Below are 24,761 nucleotides of genomic sequence, written 5' to 3' on the forward strand. Positions count from 1 at the left end.
CAAATCAGTAAACTATACTACTTAAATATTTATTATAGTTGTAGAGATTAGACACTTTGTATGGTCACATATGAAAAGGAAAACCGCTGACAGTTTGTACTATTTCAGGTAGAAAATAATGTATGCAGTTTATTGTAAATTTCTTACGAAAATAAATAAAAAGACATTAATATTATAATTTATAAGATATAAATGATAATATAATATATTATAAATACTTAAAATTATTGGTTTTTAAAAATGATGAATGTGAGAACATTGAACAATTATTATGAGTTATATATATATATGTTTAAAAATTTAATTTATTTTTATTTTGATAGCTTAATGCTATCTACAGTCTTTGTGAATTTTTGAAGTATTGACAGTCAATTTATTATTGTAAATACTAAATCCGAAATCTTATACAAATTTAAAAATTAAATGTAAGGCACATTATTTCGAGTAATTATTTTATTTTCATACTGTGTAAGAGGTTCATGTTTTTTTTTTTAAGATAAAGTTTTGAATAATTTAATCTTATAAAATGTATTTCTGTCTACCTGGTTTATTTTTACCGTATCAAGTGTTCGCAATCAATTATTACCTATTTATTTTTACTGTACTAAGTGTCCGTTTATCTAGTACTAATATAGGTACATCTATTATCCTGTGGTACGTGATTTCCGGGGGAGGGGGGAGAGTTATTACTCGTGCTATGCCACTGAGCTGTTCTATGAAATGTGAAACAGAAACCATAAAACGTAGGCAGATTTAGAATTGCAAAAAAACATTTTGTCTTTGTATGGCATTGGTGGTTTGAGGCCATGGTCCGCTCACGAGGGTACCAAAATTATTATAATATTATAATTATATATTTATATGAGATATACATTTTAAGGACATCTGGTCTTCGGGATATATAATATATTAGTATATTTACCTACCGATAATAATCCACTAACCCCGTATACATGCTAAGACGCTAAGTTAATAGTAAGTCCAAATCAAAAGTAGGTATATATTAATACCTATAACCTATTCAATCATATATGATATAACAGTACATATATTATATTTTAAATAATACCATGTACCTATATAAAAAATGCTAATATATTAGCATTAAGTGAAAACTTCAAGTATCTATAGTTTATAGTCATTTGTTTATTACGTAATACCTACAAGATTTGTCGAAAACTGGTATTGAAATTTGTAAGTAATAATAACTTTCTTAAAAATCAAAATATTTTTAAAAAAAGGTGAGTATCTATGTAGGTACCTAACTATATTGTTGCACGATATAATTGTCTAACTGTCGAGTATATATTGTCATTGAGTAAGTCACTGCAGTCTGCAATGTTTATGTTAGCATGTTACACAGTGGGGTAACTTCAACATTCGAGCCTGGGATCGAAATTTTCAACCAGACATTATTATATAATGAGGTATGTGGGGAGGTGCTTTTCCATTTTACTAAAATTATTTTATACATTTTTTGATATACATTTTATGCATTAGAATTCTGCAATGACAGGGTACATACACTGGACAATTGCAATCTACTGTACAGCTGCAGAGTTGCCAAGAAATTATCATAACTTTCCCTCATTTTTTTCACATTAAATTATTTTTAATTACATAATCTATTTATTAATTCGTTAAACTACCTAAATATTAAATAGCTATAGTTAATCAGTGGCCAGGTAACCAACAATCTAGACACAGCAAAATTATGATATCGGATACTTATATAAGTATCAAAGTATACATATAACATATTATATTATACTTAGATAGTTGAAAAAAAATATTGAAACTCATCGAATTTAGTCACGTATTTCGGACTCCTTCGATCACGCACAGAAATTATCGTACACGTACATTCGATAAAAAATTGTCGACGCGACTATTTAAAGTAGAAAACAGAGACATGCACTTCGAACATACAGATTCAGGCGTTCATCTTAAATCATAGATCACGATCGAATGACGTGCGTCACGTGCACATGCGATCAGTGCTTGCACGGATAAGAATATTTTAATAGTATCTTAATAGTGTATACATAATTTTGCAGTATAAATATTATATAATTACTACGCTGCATCAGCTGTATAGGGATGTACAACAAGTGTCTGTCGAAAGCGCGTGCGCAACACGTTGGTACCTACTATGGCTGGATAAACCATAAAACCTTTGAAAGCTGTTATCCGGTAAAAATGTAAAATATTGGTACAATATTTAGAAGCCACAAACATTTAAATTTTAAGGAGTTTGGTTAATTATTTTAATTTAATTTCAAGAAAAATCGATATCATATATTCTAAGATATGTTTAAAATTTAAATATTAATTTAATTGGAAACTTAAAATGGGTCAGACACTCAGACATTAATATACTGTTGATAATTGTTTCATGATAACAAAATTATTTAGAATAATAGTTTCACGCGGGAAAGAATCGTTAATTATAAGTTATAACTGTATCATTTTGTACTAGTACCAACGCATCGTAATAAAAAATTTTAAATTTAAACACTATAAGCACTTTAATTTTTTAGAGGCAAACGAATCAAAAATCTTTTTAAAATTTATTTTGATGACATCACTATATAGTATATACCTTTACCGGCTGTACCTATGTATTAGGTAAATATGCTAAACCATTTAAAGATTTGGGTAGCATATATTATGTTCCATTACCCCCTTAGTTACGGCCTTGAAGGTTACAGTGATAATGATAAATAAATCAAGTATTTACCATAGACATAAAATCATTTTTACTGAAGTATAATAATATAATAAATACATTCTATATAATATATTTTTATTTTTTCAATATCAAATTTATAATTTAAAATGTAAAATGATGGATTATAAAATAATATATTTTTTTTTAATTTTTAACTTGTATTTGTAGAATATATGTAGCTCGAGTATATAGTGGCAGATAGGCTTATATTTTTTTTATTGAGAAGTAATTAAATAAGGGCCTCCAAAAAAATAAGACGTGATTGACATTTGATTTTGATGTATTAATACAATACAAAACTAATTAATAACTAATAAGTAATGTAGGCACCTATACTCTTAGTACAAATGAGTTTATATCTACTTTTTTTTTTACTATATGAGAATATAATATGATATTATATTTTACACTTTTTTAAGTTAATACCTACATTAATATTTTTTTAAAAGAATCATTATTTAATGCAGCCTTATGAATTACGGAATATTGTTATCTGTACTAACTACCTACTAATAGAAGTTAAAAATATCTTTTTCTACAAACTACACTCATGAGTATTCAACTTTCTAAATGATCTGGAGTAATTGAGTTTCTCAAGTAATTTTTTTACATATTTTAATTAGGAAAAACTCCGTTCACAACCCACTTATATGACTGAAAATGATAAAAGTAGTTTATAACACAAATATAGAACCGGATAAGCATTAGTGTAATAGTGTGTATACATTATAGTTGACTAAAACACTAAAACAACTAACGACACCACACATTACAGGTCCGTTAGTATTATCCACTTGAAGAGTGCATGTTTCTTCTGACATATTTAAATATTTTCAACAATAATTACAAAAACTAAATTAATATTATATATCACTGTTAACATTTTTTGTAGCAGGTAAAAACATTGCATTTAGTTACAGACTGTGTCATATAATTAAAATAATTAGATATTTAGATTATAAGCTGTCCTTACTCAGTTACTCGAACTCGAGTCGAATAGTTTTTGCAACGACTTTTAATATAATAATTAATGCCTAATGGGTGTATAGTGATTTTTTGATATTATAGAAGACTTAGCCTTGACCCAGTGGCCTGCAGTTGTATACCTGAAGTTAGGGACTTAGCGTTAATGGTAAGCGTGGAAGGAAAAAACACCAAAAAATATACACTCGAAGAGTTTTGTATTTTTGTGTGCACTTGACAGACCAGTTTAGGATTTCGTCGTACCATCCGACTGTCAGGTAAAATATACATCTAATATAATATACTTATACACTATACAGTACATTAATACGTACTTAAACTTATATAGCAACGGACAAAGTACGTGCCGTGTGGAACTGAACCGAACACCGGTGACCATCGTGGGCTGTCGATATTTTAGAACGTGAATATACCTATAAGACTTGTGGAACTAAGAAATTTGATTCAAAAAAGTCCATCTTTTTATATAAATTCTAGTTTATTGCAAAGCTGCGGTATTTTTTTTTATGAATTACATATTATTAGATCACGAACTTCCATCAACGGATTGTTTCTCCACTCCTGACTGCTTACTAATTCAATTCACCATTTTGTGCAATAAAATAATATTGTGTAATATTTAATAAAAATGTATGTATTACCCAATAATAATCATAAAACATTATTCAAGGATATTATATAGATATTTTTTTTGACGAATCTGTCTGGGACGTCTAATAGCGGAAAGTCAAAAAAATCACCACGTGCTACAACGAAAGCTTTAAAATAAATCGTATACACACACGATGCGAGTATAACAAACGACAGCGTTTCCGAGTTGTATTTCGGTCGTGCGAAATAAAATCGCTTCGGATGCTGCGCGGCAACGTGTGGCATCGCAGCGGTATTGGCAACAGTGCCACTCCGCCCGGACAAAGAGTCGGGTATGACGACGGGCGGGGAAGAGGGTATATGGTATAATAATAATATTATACTGTTCTACCACAGAATAGATATAATATGCTTCAACTAATTTACTCTTCTCGCGGTCGTGTTACCGCTGCCGACCGTCGCCGATGACACGTTCGCCGTTCCCTTTTAGTAGTAGTAGTAGTAGTAGTAGACAGTAGTAGTAATCCACGGGTTAAGTTCCCCTCCTTTTACCACCACCACTCGTTAGCCGTCAAGTCGTTCAAATTATGCAGCAGCTGATCGACGCCGAGAGCGCGTGTTGTTGCTTATAGTTGGTTTTTAATTTATTATTGTTTTTTTTTTTTTTCGATCAACGCTTATTATTATTACTCATTAGCCACAGACGGTTACTACAATATCGTTCTTATCCTTTGATTTTTTTTTTTTTGAATTTTATTTTGCTCGTCGCCCGTGTTTCTCCCCGTCCGCCATTCGTATTCCTTGCACGCGCGTGCTCGCGAACTCCCGCCGTCGCATAACAATAACAACAACAATAATAATAATATGCCTCCGTTAAACCCAGAGACGTACGCCGTGGTCAGTCTGGTCAGTGGCCTGTCGCGGTGATTAGGTGATCGGAGTTTTGTGTTTAAAATACCAGTGCAATACCTACGTTTAATTACATACTTTAACTTTCGATAACGATTATTATAGGCGACCGACGTCTTGGTTTTTTAACGCCTCGTCGTCGACAATCGACCTGCTGATAGTGTTGTGCTCGCTCCCTCCCGTTGCGATCGTACCGGTCCATTCATATTATATACCTGTGGCTGTCAATTGTGGTGACAAACGTCAAACGCAGCAGCAGTAACGTTCGCGCGGATTACCAGGCAAAATATGAAAAGTGAAAATGTGGTGTTTAGTGAGCCAACCGAACGCAGTCGTCATCGAAGTCAGACTCGACCATAAAGCAAAAGGGCTGGAATGCCTGGAGAAGGTAAACACTAAACATAATGTATTTAGCTTATACATGCTGTCGCCACTGCACGATCTGCAGTTTCCAAACTCTGCTATTTATTGTCTTACTTTTTTTCTGTTCAACTTACGCTTAGAGATATTATTTAGGGGTGTAATGATGGTCGAGGCGAGTTAGATAATATAGCTTCACTTTTATAATAAGAGAGAAAGAAAGAAAAGTATAAATATTTAAATTCATATTTTATTGTATTTTAATTTTTTTAAACCGTTATTTACATCATTTAAAATTGTCATACATTTGTAACATGGTTAAAAAATCAATCCAGAAATGTATGAATTTGGTAATGCCAATAGTTGGTAGTGGTGTTACCTATTATGCTCGCTATTATGGTAGTTATAGCTCTCGAGATGCTACCCAATGTACTCATTTCCTATTTAAAGTGAGAAGTAAAAAGTATTTAGCCTGCTGACTAGTACAAAACAAAATATTTTGATAGAATGAGAGAAAAAATTACTTCAGTTGTAAATTTTGATTTTCAAATTAATTACCTAGGGTTACAAAATAAAAAAAAAAAAAAAAAAAAAAAAAAAAAAAAAAGGAAAATAAATCAGTACCTATGTTACCTACTGTTATCTCCCAACTTTTTAGTATCTTTTTATCTAATTGATCTTTATTACATTTTATACCTTTATATTAATATTAATATATAGGCACTAACATTCTAAATTGATTGAGTTTTGTACGAGGTTTTGTACTTTGTAGGTAGTTAAAATCGAGGTTAAAATTATAAAAAAATTAAGTTGTTTGTAATCAGATTAGTAGTTTATAGTTTTGTGAACATCTTTTTTCTCAAGTATTTTTGAAAATATTTTGCCACTTATTAGATCTTGTATTAGATGTATGAGTCCCTACTATATTATTATTGTTTTTTCTCCTTTCTTATTTCTATCATTCCATGGCTATCACCCCAAATATAATTTGACCAAATTATTTTAAATTTAAAATGATGTTTACTAGGTACCTGGTATTTATACAAGTTAAGAGTTTTTTAATTGTTATTGATGTATATACTTTCAAAATATGTACTACTTTTATTTCATTTAAAATATTGTTCTTGCAACAAATACAAATTCACAAAAAAATAAATTTAAATAATAGTTATTTAAATCCTTATAGGTAATTAAAGTTTGTAATATGTAATCAGTAGCTAATCTTGGTACAAGTCACCTATTTATTTTCAAAAATAAATCTAAAGTAACTAATATTACCTATAATATGTTGGGATATTAGATAACATATTAATTTTAATTCTGATCTGTCTGAGTTGTATTTCATACAAAATCAAAATATTGTATTGTTTGATGACATAAAAAGTTTTTGATTATTTCATGATGACTCCTGTATCTAACGTCTTGACAGATGGAAGTTTTTTGATCGGGCTAAATAAAACATATATGAGAATATCTGAGTATAACTAATTTCAACAAAGAAAAAATATTAAATTAAACCAATTTTTAAAAATATTTATTTTGTACTTTGTATAATTTTCATCCCTACATTTTTAATTAATTTTAATATTATGAATCATTTATAGTTTAATATGAGGTTTAGTTACTATGGTATGTATTGTTCGAGGTTGCTTACCTAAAACAACAAAATATGCTTATATATAGGTAGATTGGATTATGCTCGGGATTATGTAACATAAATAAAAAGTTTATAGCTTATTTTTATTGCAAAACATTGCGTTTAATATTTTAATTAATACAATTAAAAACAACTTACCCACATCTTTTCAGACATTTTATTTTATATACGTTCCTGGTTAGAGTTTTTAAGCTGGCTGTATCTATGAACTCAGTTGTAAAGGATTCTGTGAATTTAATATGATTACCTACAATCTACTTCATATTACATTTTTATTAAGTATTTAAAACTGTTGGTATAGCTTTAAACTCTGATATAACTATTATTTAGTTACTGCATTAAACTTATTTAATATAAAATTTAAAATTCCTAATTTTTCTTAATTTATTTTCCTTTTGTTTACCAAGAAATGAACTAGAAAATTTTTAATTTTGATCTTCCAAAACATGATTCAATTTGTTACTAGAAATCACCTCCAAAGTTGAAAATTGAATCAATAAGCTGTAGTAAATATTACTACCCCAAGGTTAGGATGAGTCATGACAGACAAAAAAAAAAAATGAAAAAATACATTGTTATAAAATTAATACATTCATCATTTCGCTTAGAATTTAAAATCTCGGTGGGGTACCTAAATAATTATTTCTATGACGGAATGTAAAGCTAAATTTGTAGTTGATTAGTATTTAGTAGATGTTATTACTTTTATAAAATATTAGTTATTAATATTACAAGGGTTAAATTGGTATATTATATATTATAATATATTATTTATACGCTTACATGTAAATATTTAAAGTTATTGAATGATAATAATATGTACTTGTTGACAATTATATTAAAAATACTTATATTTATGTAGATGCCTACATAAGTATAATAATTATATATTTATTTGATAATATAATTTCACTTTGATAGTGATTCATCAATTTATATTGACTACCTATTAAAAACTGTTCATGTCTTATAGGTATGTGAATGTCTGGGCATCAATAAAGAGTGTGATTACTTTGGATTACAGTACAAAACTGTCAAAGGGCAAGATGTTTGGTTAAATCTAAGAAATTTAATTGAACATCAAGTGGCTGGAGTTCATCCGTATCGTTTTGCTCTAAGAGTTAAATTTTGGGTTCCACCTCATTTATTGTTACAAGAATCTACCCGGTAAGTTTTAAAATTTAAGAATTATTATCTTATTATAGTTGAATATACCTACATTAAAAATCAGAAAATATAATTTATAAGCTTTATTATATTAAATTTTAATAATAGATTAAAAATGTCTTAAGTTCTTATAGAGAATGCTATAGGAATGCTGGTACTATATCACATAATTTTATAATCATGCTTAATAATAAAAATGACATCATTAGGTAAAGAATTTATCATTCTTAAATTGGCGCTTTCTATTTACTTTTTGGATACTCTCAAGTCTGGTTAAATATTAACAAATGACAATTCTTTACTTTAACACAGCAATAGAAATCTTAAATTCATAATGGAAATTTACCTATTAAGTAGGTAATTTATAATTGCAGATGTTTAAACTTAAAACTAAGTAGGTATTAAGATTTAACTACAAAACTGGCTTAATCTCAATTTACTATATACCTAGTATATGATATTATATGATTCATTTTTAAAATATTAAACGTACGGTCATTGATAATAATTACTATTTTAGTACCATAATACTATTTATAACCAACAGTTTTGTTATTTAAACCACACTTTAATATAGGAACATGAAATGCGATAGAACTATTATAAAAGGAAATTGATATGTATTACATAGGCGTGCGCAGACTTCTGAGTCAGGTGTGGCTAAATTTAATCTGAACCCCCCCCCCCCCCTCTGTCATGGCGAACCAAGAAAAAAATTGTAGAAATTTCCAATACAAATTTCGTATTGACCTTTTTGTTGGTAACTGGAAAATGTAAACAATCATTAAATCATTTTTCATTATTTCACACAATAAATTATACAATTCATCAATATTGATTTAAAATTTTAATATTTCGATGGGCAACCAGTATATTTTTAATTATGTAATATCTATGATTTAGATTTATTTTGTTATACTTTCTTAAGTACCAAGTACCCATTCACGTATAAATAAAAGGCTCAGGTGGGGCTAAAGCCCAATCAGCCCTACCTGTGCACACGCCTATGATATATTATATTCAATTAATACTAAGTAATTAAATATAAATTACAAACTTAATTTTTCATGAATCACTTTAATAAATTTAGTAAATATTGAAAGCATATTTTGAAACTTGATTATTACCAATTTACCTATATAATGATTGGTGTATGGAAAAAAAACCAAAATTATAATATAATCAGAGAGTATCATCACAAAATATAATATACAATCTATTTGCTGTTTCAGTGTGCTATCAATTTTATAAAAATTATATATAAATTAATTATACATTTAAATATTTTACAATTATAAATTTATTTTGTCCAATTCACATTGCTACTATAGGGTTTACAATATGATGGTTATAATTATTATATAATATAATCAGACATTACGTACGTTTAAGATATACATATTTTATTACCTTAAAAAAATATATAATAAACAAATGAGCATAATAAGTAAATTATGTGATATATTATATAAATTATGATTGCTCTGTATATAGTTAAAAGTTCGTTTAATTTTCTATTACATGCATTTTAGTTTCAGAATTCCCTATAGATATACTATTGCTTTCAAAAATTACAAATAACTCAATAATATAATCAGACAATAGTCAATTTTTTTTATTACCTATTTATATTATAATGATTATATTATTATCATTTTGCTTTTTTTCCTTGTAGTTTTTTTTCCTTGGTTTTAGTTTCCGGGATTCATAATAATTATAAGATAAAATCATTTTAAATATTAACTTAGTTGACATTTAATTTTTTCTTAAATAGCCTATGTATTATCTATTTATTATTAATAGAACATTTTATTAGACAGGGCATGCAACCGTTTCAAATTTTAAAGGTTTCTGTTTTCAGAATACTTTTTAAAAATTGTCATTTTGTTTTAGGTTGTATGAATGGTTCATTAAATTCTTAGGTTTAAATGTGATTATTTTTCATAATATTATCAGGCTTTTTATTAATAAATTCAAACATAGAATTCTCTTTGTATTAAAATATTTGTTATATATAAATTGTAAATGTTGTTTGTTGAAAGAAATAAATATAAGTTCTATCAGTTCAGGTTTTACTGATTTGATATGGTTAATGACATGGCTTTTTAAGTTTAAAGTTTTTGCTACGAATTTGAAAGTTTTTGGTTTCAGTTCAAATACAAAATAAATATATTATGTACACATTTTTCAAATTATTTGTTTTACAAAAAATGTCCTAGTAATTAATAATTAAACTTGTTGTAGAATCAGTAGATACCCACGTGCTGTGTTAGTGTAATTATGTACTCGAAATATTATCTCTGATATTAATGTAGAGTATAATAGTTAAAAGTATATAAAATTGAATATTGTGTAATGTTTAGTTCCTACTACTACTTAAAATATTAAGAATTAAATCAACTTAGATTTTCGTGTCTTAATAACTAATAACATTTAGTAAAATTATAATACTACTAGGTTTATAAGTTTTATCTCTATTCTTGTCTTGGACAGTAATGTAACATTGTACATTTTTATTTTGACTTATTCTGTAACATATTATTGAACCACAATACATAGTTTTAAGTAACCAAAAAATAGTAGATACTATTACTTGGGATATTTATCCCTCTTATTACCCTATTAAATTACTACTTATTTATTTGATTAACAGTTTTAAATTTGTTTTTGAAAATATTTACTGAAAATTCCATGTTTCTCCGTTATGTATATTGTTCATAATTATATCATTTGGTGTTAATACATTTTTTTGAATTTTAAAGAAATTTAGTTTTAGTTTTGAGTAATTTCATGATAATTTAAAATGTATTAATTTGCTATACAATATATATTTTATAATATTTTATAGATGCTTATCTTTTAATTGTTCAATATAATTTCCTTTGGGTTTTGACTTTTCTGTTAAATTAATTTAGATTAAGCAACAAATAAAATTATGATAAGTAATATTTTGGTATTACTACTGTACATGGATTGCATTCTAAGAAAATATATAAATTGCAGTGAGTGCTAGGAAAATGTGATATGTAATTAGTAATTACTAATTACTTACTAGTTATTACCCAATATTTTTTTTGTAGAATGGATTTTATCCAATAATGTTTAAAGCTGAGTTAATGATTAATAGGCATTTTATTAAAAAATATTTGCATTTGGTTAGCAAGTTTAGTTGACCTTAGATAGAAATAATAATTTGACAAATTGGCTTTATGTTTGATAATTATTAAGAAACTATGCTTGTGCTGTATTATTAACTATTTGCAGATAGTGGGTTAGGTTAGGTTACTCATGGGTATCTATAATAGTTTAATCATTGAACAAATTATATACTTAGTATTTATAAGTGTTTTAATATATAATTTAATTTATTTAAGAGGATGTCTGTGAACCATTTGTTTTTCTCTTTGGCCCACATGTGACATAGTAATTGTTTGTTCAACAGAATCAATTTTGTGTTGTTAGCTTTAATATTAAAATGAATTATGCTATAAATAACAATGCAGAGAGAAAGTCTTGGAAAAATTGTCAACCAAACCATGAATATTATTTTACCATATTATAACTTGCATGGTATTATTTTAAGGCCATTAAAATAATGTTTAATTAGTTTTCATATATGTACACATATTAACAAATTTTGGCCTTGTTCCCTTATACTATTATTAAGTACTATTAAAAATTGTTCCTTAAATTTCGTAATTTTGGGTTCAATGTTACTTACAATGTATTATTTATTGATTGTTTAGTTACACTTTATGGTTATTGACCTTGCATACAATCATTGATTTTTTTACTAATCATTACATTTCTCCTGTTTATATTTATCACATTAGATAGCGTGTTAAAAGTGATTAATGTAGTTTTAGATAGGTATATGAATATTTCAAATCATTCTTATCGGTTTTATTTTAGGATGTAGGTATTATCATTTCACTGAGATTGGTGATTTGTCCTTGCACTTGTACTCGTATAGACAATACACAATGTATTATTTATCTTTATGTTTTATATTGGTAAATATGGGTTGATGATCTATATTATAATGTATATATTTTAATAAAAGAATACCAAATTTTTAATAAATTAAATCTATCGCTGTTTATAAACCTTTAACGTTTATATATATAAATTAATTTTTATACTAAGGTAAAATGTAAATACTTTGAGAAGAGTATATAGCTTAAATGGTTAATTTGAAGTACCTACTTTTTCTATAACATTGTTCCATATATCATATTAATTTTATTTTTGTGTTATGTAGCCGATAAACGCATAGAACAACAAACAGTCTAGAAAAAGATTCTATTAAATATGCAATGCCCAATTTCATAATGCCTACTACAACACATTACTCATGTAATGTAATTATTTTTGGAATTTATAATAATGAAACAAATGTATCTGTTTAATTTAAATGTATTTAACAGATATCCATGAAAAAAATAGTTCTTTCTGAATATACCTAATCAAACTTTAGTGTTATTATAATTTATTAATTTAACCACAAAATTCACTAAAGTATTTACTTATTTTAATTGGTTATATATATTGAGAAAAAAGTATGTTTAAAATTTTCCATAACAAGTTAAATAATTTCATAATTTTTACTTAATTATTTTCAATTACTTATTAAATTATATTTCTTTCTTTTGAATAATATTATTTTAATGATATTTAATCATAGAATTATTAAATAAATTGATTATTCAATAAAATAAAAATGTATTTATTTAAACTCTTATGTTATTAGTTTCTTGGGGTCAATACACAAACCCATTTAATTTGATTATATATTTATATAAATATATATAAGTGTATATATCATAAAATTAACAGTTTGAAAAAAGGATTCCTTTGTTATTTGTCAAAATGCAATACAAAAATTGTGTGAAACACTCGCCATACTCCAGTACTCCATACAATATTCATTTTCACATACTATTATAATTTATAATTCATAGTATGTATTCTAAGACCAACTGTGTTTTTTAGCACCACAAAGTATTTACAACTTACATAAAATAAGTTTATGGGCAGTAAGTTGTTATTAATGTAGAATTGTAAAACAATAAAATTCTAAAAGCAATCCAAATAGCTATCTTTTTAGTTTTGTTTATAACATTACTGCCTGTGTGTAATGAAACATGATATTTATCTATCTTTTTATATTATCTAAGCTATATCAATAAATTGAGATGTAATGTTCTTAAAAATTATTATACCGTGTGTTTATTTTACTAAATTATCAGTTTGTTGTTTGTTGTATTATGGTTTATGACAAAATAATAAAAAGATTTAAACGTTTAAGTATTTGATACCTTATTAAACAAATTATAATATTATATAATGTTAAATGATTGTTATAACTTATATACTATTAAGTAATACCTATAATTTAAATAGGTATCTTGTATTAAATTCGTGGAGCACTTTATCCCTCAAATTAAATAATTCATCATTTTAAAACCAAGTTGCATTATTGTAATACAATGTTTTAAATGGTCCTTTTTAATTTAGAAAAATCAAACATGTATTATCGCTCCACTGACGACTGGCTATAATTTTTATTGATAGATTGTAATTAGTATAATTTATAGAGATTATTTACAAAAGTTTGAAAATATTCAAACATTATACAGTGCTCTAATTTAACAAATCGAATTCAGCCAATACCGACACAGGTAGGTAGATTATTATTTTTATTAATTTTTATACTGAGTATTTTTATTTCCATATATTTGATATTCCATTGATTTTTTTTATAATTTGTTGCTATTTGTTAATAATATATATTAAATTCTATAGGGGTACATCTAAAAGTCGGACTTTGTATTTTTTTTTAATTTGTACTTTTTTACGTTTTATTCATGTCAAGATGAGTTGAACAACCTCTAAATGTATAAACTATATAAACAAACCCACTTACGCAATATTTTTACGATGTTAATGGAACATCAGCAATCGTATATTCGAGTGTAATGCAATTATTGATTTACCAACGAATACACCAATACACTGTATTAATACCTATCACTTTAATTGGTTTTTAATTTTTTATTAATAATTTTAATTATTTCTTTTGTTATTATGCGTATTTTAGGTTACAGCAGATAAAAACTTCTCATATTGCTTTTTAATGTCAATAACGTTTTTAAAAGTAACCTCTAACATTTTCGTATAACATTTAATGTTATTGGCTTTCGAATTATCTATTCATGCTCTGGTGATGTGACTATAATATGTATTATCATTATTGTCACAGTGAATTTTTGTTTTGGCGTATTATTATACACTGTTAAAATAATAATTACTCCGAGTAAACAAAACAAAAGCTCCGGGGAACATCATTTACAATCATATAACAAGGGTCTCGTCCCGTGCTCTTTCAATAACGCCGCCTGTTTATTGTTAATTAACTGTTGTGCGTCATGCTTCCGCCACAGTATATGCGACTGATTTATCTATGGTGTTAACATACTGAAAATTAAGAATTATTTTCAGTGATTTTGCATGAAAATCATTCTAAAAAATAAAAATAGAATAATTTCAGTTTTTATTTTACGTATTTAGATTCAACTATGGTCATGTATAAATTAAATTAAATGTATAATATGAACAATAATAATTTTGATGTTAAAATACAATTATACGAATTCAGTTAACAAAATTAGTGAAAAATAAATTATGTACCTATAATGAATTAATTTAAATAACTATTTTTACCTATAGAATAAAAATCTATTATCTATTTTATATAATTATTTATTAGATTTTTACTTATTTTGACAACCTAGGTAATGTAGTTTAAATAATTTATTCAAGGATTTAAAATTTTTCATAGGTATATATGGTCTGTTTGATAAAAATACAAAATTTTTGTTTTTTATCTTCATTATTAGACTTTTGTAATTATAAACCTCGGTTAATTGTTTAATTATGAATATTTGATTTTTTTACCTAATAGTATATATGTTGCTTTTCGATGTATAAAATTATCATTTATAAGCACTACGAAAAGAAAAATAAACCAAACCCTATAGTTATACTACTTATTATAGTATCTTTTTTCCTATTCTTATTTTCTCTATATTATTACTAAAATTAGAGTTTATACTGTTTGTCCATGTTGTGGTGCACGTGACGAGCTGCACGGAATCTATGTATATTATATAACAAACGTGATAAAATTATTTTACCTCGATGTAGACATTCGTCAAAACCTTCAGCTTGACACACTCCGACATTCGTTGAATGGAGTTTTTTGTTCTTTTATTATTTTTCTAATATAATAATTTATTTACTAAAATTATATGAAATAAATTGAACTAATGTGAAATATTTTCGTATCTCATCAAATAACGAAATTTATTATAGGTGTACCTCATAGCTACATTGAAGAATACCGTTGGATTATGCAATTATTTAAATCTATCACGACAATTCATTGTCAATATTACCAACAAAGGTCTTGAAGGGTCACGCTTCAGTTATTTCGTACGTCATTCGATGTTCATAATGCCCGGAAATACACAGGATATTTTTTCGCAGTATTGATCTGTATTCTAATTTCATAGACCAACTAATTAATTTCTCCGGACGAATAACAGACCATCAATTTTATATCATAAAATGATTTTCGTATAAGCCATTTATATAATGAAAATTATTTTTGTTGATTTTTTTTTTTTGTAAAATGATGATGTTTAACATCTTATCATCGTCCTTCCCTCAAAATGCAACTATTTATGAGTTATTTATTAATGATGAATACTTGTATAGTCCATTACAACAGTGTAATATTTTAAATGCGTTTTTATTAATGATACTAGTTATGAATGTTATAATTCCTTAAGGTATGCATTAGATTAGAACAGATTACTAGTAATTGAATAATATGTTTTTTAGAGCTTACTAGAATACTAGATGTTAGGTAGGCATTTTTAAAATTGTTATTGTTTTTATTTCTATTCAACACTTTAACTTTATTAGGTACTACCTAAAATATCTTAACTTTTTTGTTTTTTCCTATTTAACTGACTACAGAGCAAGCTCTGTGTGGATAAAACTATTCTCTGCTGCCATCGTTTGCTAATAAGTATTTAAAATATCTAGTTAGTAGGCTAAATTTGTTTTTTATTCATTTCAATAAATAATTATTGAAGTAATTTATATGTATGTTTTCCTACTCATTTTAATTGTTTATGTTTTATCAATTTTTGAACTATTGAGAATTTGCACTGTTTACAATTACGCATATTGAATTATAAATACATTAATAATTATTATTTTGACTCTTAAAAGTCGGTAAACAACATCACAATCCACACAATTTATTTACTAAATAGTATACGTTACGTGGCAAGATTAATATTCAATTTATTTGTTATATAATTTATTCAAATGTTGAATGTATGTTTTAACTTATAAACAACCATATAAGCATAAAGAATTTCAAGGTTGTTCTCAGAACCAAATTTCTGAGGAAGGGAGAGGGTGAGTTATGAAATATAAAATCAAATAAACAAACTCATGTCAATTTCTAAGTTTACGTAATCCGATAAAATTTCGTGGAGGTTTAACCCTTAACCTCCCTTAAAAGTTTAAGTTTGGACTTTTAACATTTAATATATTAATATATTAATTAAATGCATTATTTACTGTAAAACCCACTTTTTGGTACTATATGAATGTCGAATCTCTGAAAAGTAAATCTCTTTATATAATACCAAGACAATAAGTTTTATTAAACGTAATTGACAACTATTCAGTATCTATTTAAACTGTCAAGCCATCATTATAAAAATAAAATATTTTGCCATCACACGTGTTATTTTGTTAACAATGTTTCCTTGCCAAGTTTAAAGAATTAATTACTCTTAGCTTGATACATTTTCCAATAACATTTCATGAGCATTCGGAGAAAAGTTCATAAATAAATTGTCGAATTTCAAATTAGAATAGGTACTCATTACATTTTTAAATGAGGAAAAAGTATCATTACTTTTTACATTGCATTAATTAATATTGATCATATTGTTAATTTCCGTATTCACCGGGTGTTATACTAATAAAATTCGTTTCATGGTCATACTTGAGAGTTAAGGTCAGATAATGCGTCGATGAAAAAATATAATTTCCCATATATGGTGCTAGTCTAGTTAAAAATTATATTATAATCAATAATCTTGGATTTATTTGTACGAACTATTATAACGGTCATTAATGTAGTTATTTTTACGTCACGTTTTATTGATTAATTGGTTCCATAATTCAATAAATGTTTAATTATTTTGTTTTTCATCTAAAATATATAGATGTGTGAATTAATTGCTTCTATTATCAAATTTAAAATGCATACGTATAGATAAATGTCAATATTAAATTATAAAAATAATAGAGAACACGATAGTTTATGTTTTTATTTTTATTTCATAATTTAAAGACGTAATATCTAAAATAAAATATTTTGATGAATTTATTGAGGCGTTCGCCTAAAATAAAGTTCGTTTAACATGGTTTACGGCCTAAAGAGTATAATAATATAGATTATGTGGTACTAATTCTGGATATGATAGTGTTTAACTATTTTCACACTATTGCACTACACTTAAAATGTCATTCAGAATCCTTTAAAAATAATATCATTTAATAAATTATTTTATAGTTGATAGTATAGTACTATTAGTACTATTATAATTACTCTCAGTACTGTGAAATATCTAAATTCTAATTACCAAGTATATTATTAGAATGTATATCTATAGTGTTTTAATCACATCAGTACATCACTCTTTTATTATGAGTATGAAACTATTCATTTAAATAAAAGAAGATACTTCATGAGTGTATTTGTTTAATTCTTTAAACATTTTAATGGATGTATGTTTATAATAATATGTAGAGTGATTAATTTTAAAAAATTTGTATTTAAAAACCTACATAAAATAAAATAATATTAGGTATCTCTACCGAGATGTACAAGTTCAATTATAAATATAATACATTTTGATTATTAATTATATACCAATTTTAAATGTACTTAAGTATTGAGTCTGAAAATTCAGTTTATCATACTACTTTATAAGCGTATTATAGTTTTGGATTTTTTATAATATATCGTAACTTTTGAGTCTGAAGATTTGTGTGTATTTAGGTAGTTCATGCAATTGCTAAAACCGGTTTAGGTACTTGGAAATAAAATAGTACCGTGTTTCACAATTTATTTTTATTACTTAATACACGTATACACTACTACCTAATCAAACGCATCACTTTTGATACCAAAGACAGTCCAAAGTTTTAATTTTTTATTATTTTAAATGGTTTATCGAGAAAATAAAAAAAAAAATGCACAATTTAGTGTTCAATATTCATGATTTTATAAGACATGAATCCAATTGACGAGTAACAAAAATATATAACCTATAAGTCTTAACAGCTGACTTAGATTTACAAATTAGTTTCTCAATAAATTAGCAATGTGTTATTCGAAAGTTTTGTATAATATCGAAAATAATAATTCTTAGTTTTGTTTTAAATGTGGGAGTATATACGTATGGTCTATATATCATTTATATATCCTAAACCTATTACTTGTTAGTATTATTAGATATATTGGTTTGTCCTTGAAGAACATAATAATAATAATAATTTTGCTATTATCCATAGAAATTAAAAAAAAAAAAAATATTAGTTACGTTGGCCCACCTATCTGCCTCACCTTAATCATCACCATCTATTAAATTGCTTATTTTGTAAGCGTTTTTAAATACTAGTTATCATTGTTCATAAATCATATTATCCTTATTATTGGGGTCACTGGAATGAAAAAATATTGACCTCGATTTATTGTAAAATGAACTATTACCTAAAAAAAAATATGCCTACGTAAAAATTAAAACATTTTGATCTTAACACATTTCTCACTACAAAATAATTGAACTTTGGTCGTAATAATAATGTATTTTATAACATCGAGTATTATTCTTTAAAAAAATAATACCATGTAGATTATCATTATTTTATTTTATTTATTCGATGTAATATAAACACAAGTATACTGAAATAGTTAAACTTTAAATTTATAACTCAGAAGTATTATGTATGTTCTAGATTTCCTGTCTTGTATTAATTTCAAGATATAAGTGCCAGTATACCTAACCTGGCCACTTGATCAGTTGAATTATTGATTTAAATTTTTTTTTTTATAGTTCTCCCCCCCATGATTCTTTAATTCGGTGTTAATAAAAAAAGACGATTTTCTTTAGTTCTTAGTTATTATTCTACAAGTAAATACAATAGGCCTAATAAATTATGGTTGTATATCGTATTTATAGTTGAAGAATAATACAACTATACAATTTAACATCAAAGTATTGAAAAATGATGTATTTTGATAAAATAAATTCAAATTGTAAAGTACAAATTATTAATGGTTAATTATAAATAATAATATTGAGAGTAAATTATGCTAATAAAAATGTACTTAGAAATATTTTAAAATCTTAAAGGTATTACTATTATAACAATCTATTATCAATTATCAGTTTATTTATTTTTATCATTATTTTGTTACAGCCATCAGTTTTATTTGCATGCCAAGTTAGAGCTTTGTGAAGGGCGTTTAAGACCGGCAGATAGCCAAGCAATATGTAAGACTATTGCATTGTTGGCACAAGCTGAATTCGGCGATTGCGATGACTCGGTAGCTCTTGTGCAGTTTTTCACTTATTGGTGTGAACATTTGGGTGCATCTAAAGATGATGATGAGTTCATAATTGATCATATTCAAAATCTTCAGGCTGAAATGAAAGTATGTGTGATAAATATTTTTATTTTAATTAACTTTTTTTTGTCTTAACTCTATAAAATATATTATCTTTTAAGGGTATGAAACAAACAACTGCTGAATATTGGTTAATCAAAGAAGTCTCTGGTCTACAAAACTTTGGTGAAGAGGTGTTTGAAGGCAGAACAAGTAATGGTTCTTCAGTATTGGTGGGAGTTGGACCACATGGCATTAGTCTAGAGCACCCAGATCAAACTGATCATGAAAAACAAATGTAAATATCAGAGCTGACTATATTAATATAGATATTATCTGTTAAGAATGATGTGAACATTCATTAGGCATACTATTGAATTTGTTCTTTATACTTCAAAATTATAATACACCGTTTCAATAAAAAAATTTTTATTTATATTATTCATTATATTTTTTTAGGATTCCTTATACTGCGATCCGTAGCGCTGCTAGTCATCGTCGTGTATTTGAGATGTGGTATTTGGCAGGTGTTGAACATTCCGAAACACTAATCGTATTGAAATTAGAATCTAGTCTGGGTGCAAATACTCTTTATAGAGCATTAACGGAGAAGCATGCATTCTATAGTTGTGAAACTGTCAGAGGTGCTGTCACATCACAATATATCAGGGATCTCAAGGTAATTATTGTATTTAAAGTGTGAATATTTTTTTATAAATTGTCAAAAAAAAAAATATTGCATGTGTAAAGTGTAAACACCTCTGTTAATATAACATTCTATAATGGTCGTCACCTATATTTGAATATGAACAATGAACTAATGAAAGTGTTTAATGAAATGCAATTTTATCAAAGATATTGAAATGTTCTTCCGCTTTAATCTGACCTATGATAATTTCTAAATGCAATAATGTTATAAAACTGTTGTTGACGTAATGATTTTATTTTCAGGGTACAATTATATCTATATTTAATGAAGATTCGCCATTAGGAAAAAAATATGTGTTTGACATACAAAGGACTTGTCGTGAAGTGCATGACAATGCACGTCGTGCTCTTTATGAAAAGCAAAACAAAGTTACACCATCCAGCTCTACAGTAGTGTTGAGTACGCCTGAACCTGAGCCAACTACTTCACAAGATAGCTACAAATTGGCCAAACTCATTGATGCTCTTACATGTAGAATTTGCATGGATGCTACCATTGATCATGTGTTTTTCCCATGTGGTCATGTAATTGCTTGTGGAACATGTGTTAAACGTTGTGAAACTTGTCCATTGTGTCGAGGTGTAATTGATGAATCCAGGCATGTGTTTATTCCAACTTTAGCTGACTTGCCAGGTCTTCATCATCAATGATGCAATCGAGTAAAGTATGTCCTAGTTATGATAACTTGTGATGGACGTATTGTCATTAAGATTGACCTCGTAGCATGAATGTCTGTGATAATGCTAATATATCAAAACTTCCTATACTTTCATACTTATTTATTTTTGTTAAATTAAAATTATTTTGTAGTATTGATGTGTTAAATGAAAAGATAATTTCATTTGTATCATTTAAGTGTTCTTTAAAATTCATTTAGTTTAAAGTAATGTATTTTTAATGTATTTTTTTTAAGAATACTTTTTATACAAACTCATAATTAAATTTAAGTTTTTGTGTTACCATTATACTATTAATTTGTACAAGTCAGATAATTGACACAATTGTTTGTTAATACAAATATATGTATTCTTAAATATTAATATTGAATTTAAGTACAATTTAAATTATGAGTATAATTATATATATTATAATATAAAGTTGAATTTTTCTTCTTTTAGTTTTTGTTTAAAATATTTATTATTTTTTTTTTCATTTATTCTATCATTATTATCATTGTGTTATAAAATATATAAAATGATGCAATTTTATAGATATGTATTGTATTTACACATATTTCTTTTTACATTTTGAGGAAAATGAGGGAATGACCCTGTCATTGTGATAAAAATAAAAGTTCAAATGAATTAGAATTACTATTAATTATATGAAATATCCTATAATGACTACAGAAAATTATATGTATACATTGTAGTCTTAAGTAAAATATTCAGATCTTGGAATTTGAGATTAAAGGTCAAATTTATTGATACAATTAGCTAGGAGCAAGACTATAGTGTTTTATTTTCATAAATTGCATTATGGTATCGTAATGATACATCATCAAATTAAAAAATATATATAAATATTAATGATTTTCTCAGATACTTTCATTGATTGTACTTATAATATTTAAGGAATACAAAGTTTTGCTTATAATTTCTATTGTCCCATTATTAAGCTCAGATTCTAATACAGATACAATTTTTAAAACAAATTTAAAATTGTCATTAGAAACATTGTGTTTAAAATGTTAATATTAATCATATGTATAATATTATTAATAATCAATTTTATATGTTTATTCAAATGAAACTTATAAACAATAAATTATTAAAAAAGTATTTTTTTAGGTTCTTAGCTTATTTCTGTTGGGAGGATTTCTCCAGTAATTTTTTTTTTCACGTGTGTACAGTGTCAATAATCATTGTTACTCTGGACAATCATATTGAAATATCTGTTCTCTTCAATATGACGTTTGATACATTTTCTACAAAAGCTAAAATGTTTACATATATTTAAAATTGTACCAAAACCACTATACTATTTTAGCGAAAAACTCATTCACTAAGTCAATATACAAATCTCTACATTATTAATACCAAAATATTATTAAATATTATTTAAAACTTATTAGAAACCATAATTTTTTATTTAAACTGTATTAATAATTTTTATAGGAATATGGCATACAAATATTTAAGTATGATATATATCATATTTCTAAAGCAAATTCAATATAAGGAAATGTTGTGTTTGAGATTGATTTGTTGAAGTATTTAGTTATTATAATAAATAAATATTTTGTTATTAATTTTTTACTTATTATAAAGTATTATATCACTGCTAGCTATAAAAAAAATATTTTTATGTGTAATTCTATTTTATTACCCAGAAAATTTGTTAAGCCATTTAGAACAGCGGTTCCGTTACTCGGCCTACACTAAAACTAAATTGTACATTCTAAAATTTGAAATTTTATAGAGTAAAAAACTCAAAATATATATTAAATAAGTATCAGATAATGATTTTTCAAGTTTTTCCTGTTTGGATTTAATTACTAAAGAAAATAAGGTTTTTTTCTAACAAAACTAAAATAGAAACTTTTAAATCACAATTAAACCAAACAGCGCACTTTAAAAAACAAAATGAGCAGTTGTTTCAATTATATCGCAACACTTTCATAACATTTTTTGTTTTATTGTAAATCTATTGGCAGTAACAACAAAAAATACATAAAAAATTAATATTATTAATTGCAATGACAGTTTTTAGCAAATTAATAGACTTCAATAGGAGATTACATTAAAATATATTTTTAACGACAAAAATAAAATAATGTAATAAGACTAGAGTTATCTAGGGTCAACCTATTTGAGCTAAGTGACTTTTAGCAAAAACAAATATAGAAATTGTTTGAGTGATGTATATTTGAAAGATTTACTGCGATTGTCAACATCAAGATCACCCTTGGACTTAAATAAAATAATAAAAGAAACAAAGAAAACCATCCATCAAATCAAAACAATTTTAAATAAAAATCAATTTAATACTATTATAATTAATATGCTTAAATTAATATAATAAATTTCATAATTTTTATGAATTATGAATTTTTTGTAACATACTATTATAAATTAATATACTTAAATTAATTAATAGATAATATATACATTTTAATTTTTTTTAATCATTGCCATTAAAAATGCATGTAGCCCGTAAGTAATTTTCAACATAATTATTTAGCTTTTTTTCAAATTTTAGCGTAGACTGCTGATTTAAATAGTTACTAAAACCCAAGGGATTGTTTTGCATTTAGTTCATTCATTTAGAAGTCGTGAACGTGATTTAAAAAATATGTATAACTATATCAGGCAGAATAGTTTTTATTTAAATATTTATTTACATTATACAGTAACATATTGATTTAGTGATTTGTGCCCATGCCCCTAATAAAACACTTGAATTATTAAATAAAAATATTGAGTACTTTTAACAAATGATTAGGGTGCTTATTGCACACATACAGGTGTATTTCAGAATATTAGTTTTATCTCTATTGTATAATATATGAGCAATTATAGCTGACAAATAAGTATTTTAGGTGTGTATCTAAAAAAATTTCCAGTGCATCTTATTTATATTACTTTAAAATTTTTTATTAATCAAATCAAACTATTCATTTATCAAATGTTTTTATATTTCAATAAAATTGAGTACCTACATAAATAAAAATTATTTGAACACTGACCACATGAAACATAAATTTAGATATAAAAAAATATATTAGTATTTATTTTAAGTATAAATGAAATATTAATTTATTATTATTCATTATATTATAGTATTTGCTATTAAGTTAGTATACTAAATAAATTTAATGTCAATAGAAAATTGTATGTTTCCTTTGTGATTATTATTAAAAAATATTTTAGATTTAGGTATCTAATAG

General features: G+C 25.7%; 1 protein-coding gene across 2 annotated transcripts; it reads left to right on the forward strand.

Moving 5' to 3' along the window:
• Positions 1–4,722: 4,722 nt before the first annotated feature.
• LOC114130922 (E3 ubiquitin-protein ligase MYLIP-like) lies at positions 4,723–22,080 on the forward strand. Of its 2 annotated transcripts, XM_027996011.2 has the most exons (7): positions 4,723–5,237; positions 5,321–5,603; positions 8,206–8,399; positions 19,977–20,211; positions 20,286–20,461; positions 20,623–20,842; positions 21,115–22,080. In XM_027996011.2, exons 2-7 carry the CDS (start codon positions 5,517–5,519, stop codon positions 21,520–21,522), a joined length of 1,320 nt encoding a protein of 439 aa, XP_027851812.1. In that variant the 5' UTR covers positions 4,723–5,237; positions 5,321–5,516; the 3' UTR covers positions 21,523–22,080. The 2 variants fall into 2 exon arrangements, with proteins under 2 accessions (XP_027851812.1, XP_027851811.1); XM_027996010.2 differs by having other exon boundaries at positions 4,723–5,603.
• The last annotated feature ends 2,681 nt before the right edge of the window (positions 22,081–24,761 follow it).

This window comes from Aphis gossypii, chromosome 2 (genome assembly GCF_020184175.1).
Source record: "Aphis gossypii isolate Hap1 chromosome 2, ASM2018417v2, whole genome shotgun sequence".
In the NCBI taxonomy this organism is placed as follows: domain Eukaryota; kingdom Metazoa; phylum Arthropoda; class Insecta; order Hemiptera; family Aphididae; genus Aphis; species Aphis gossypii.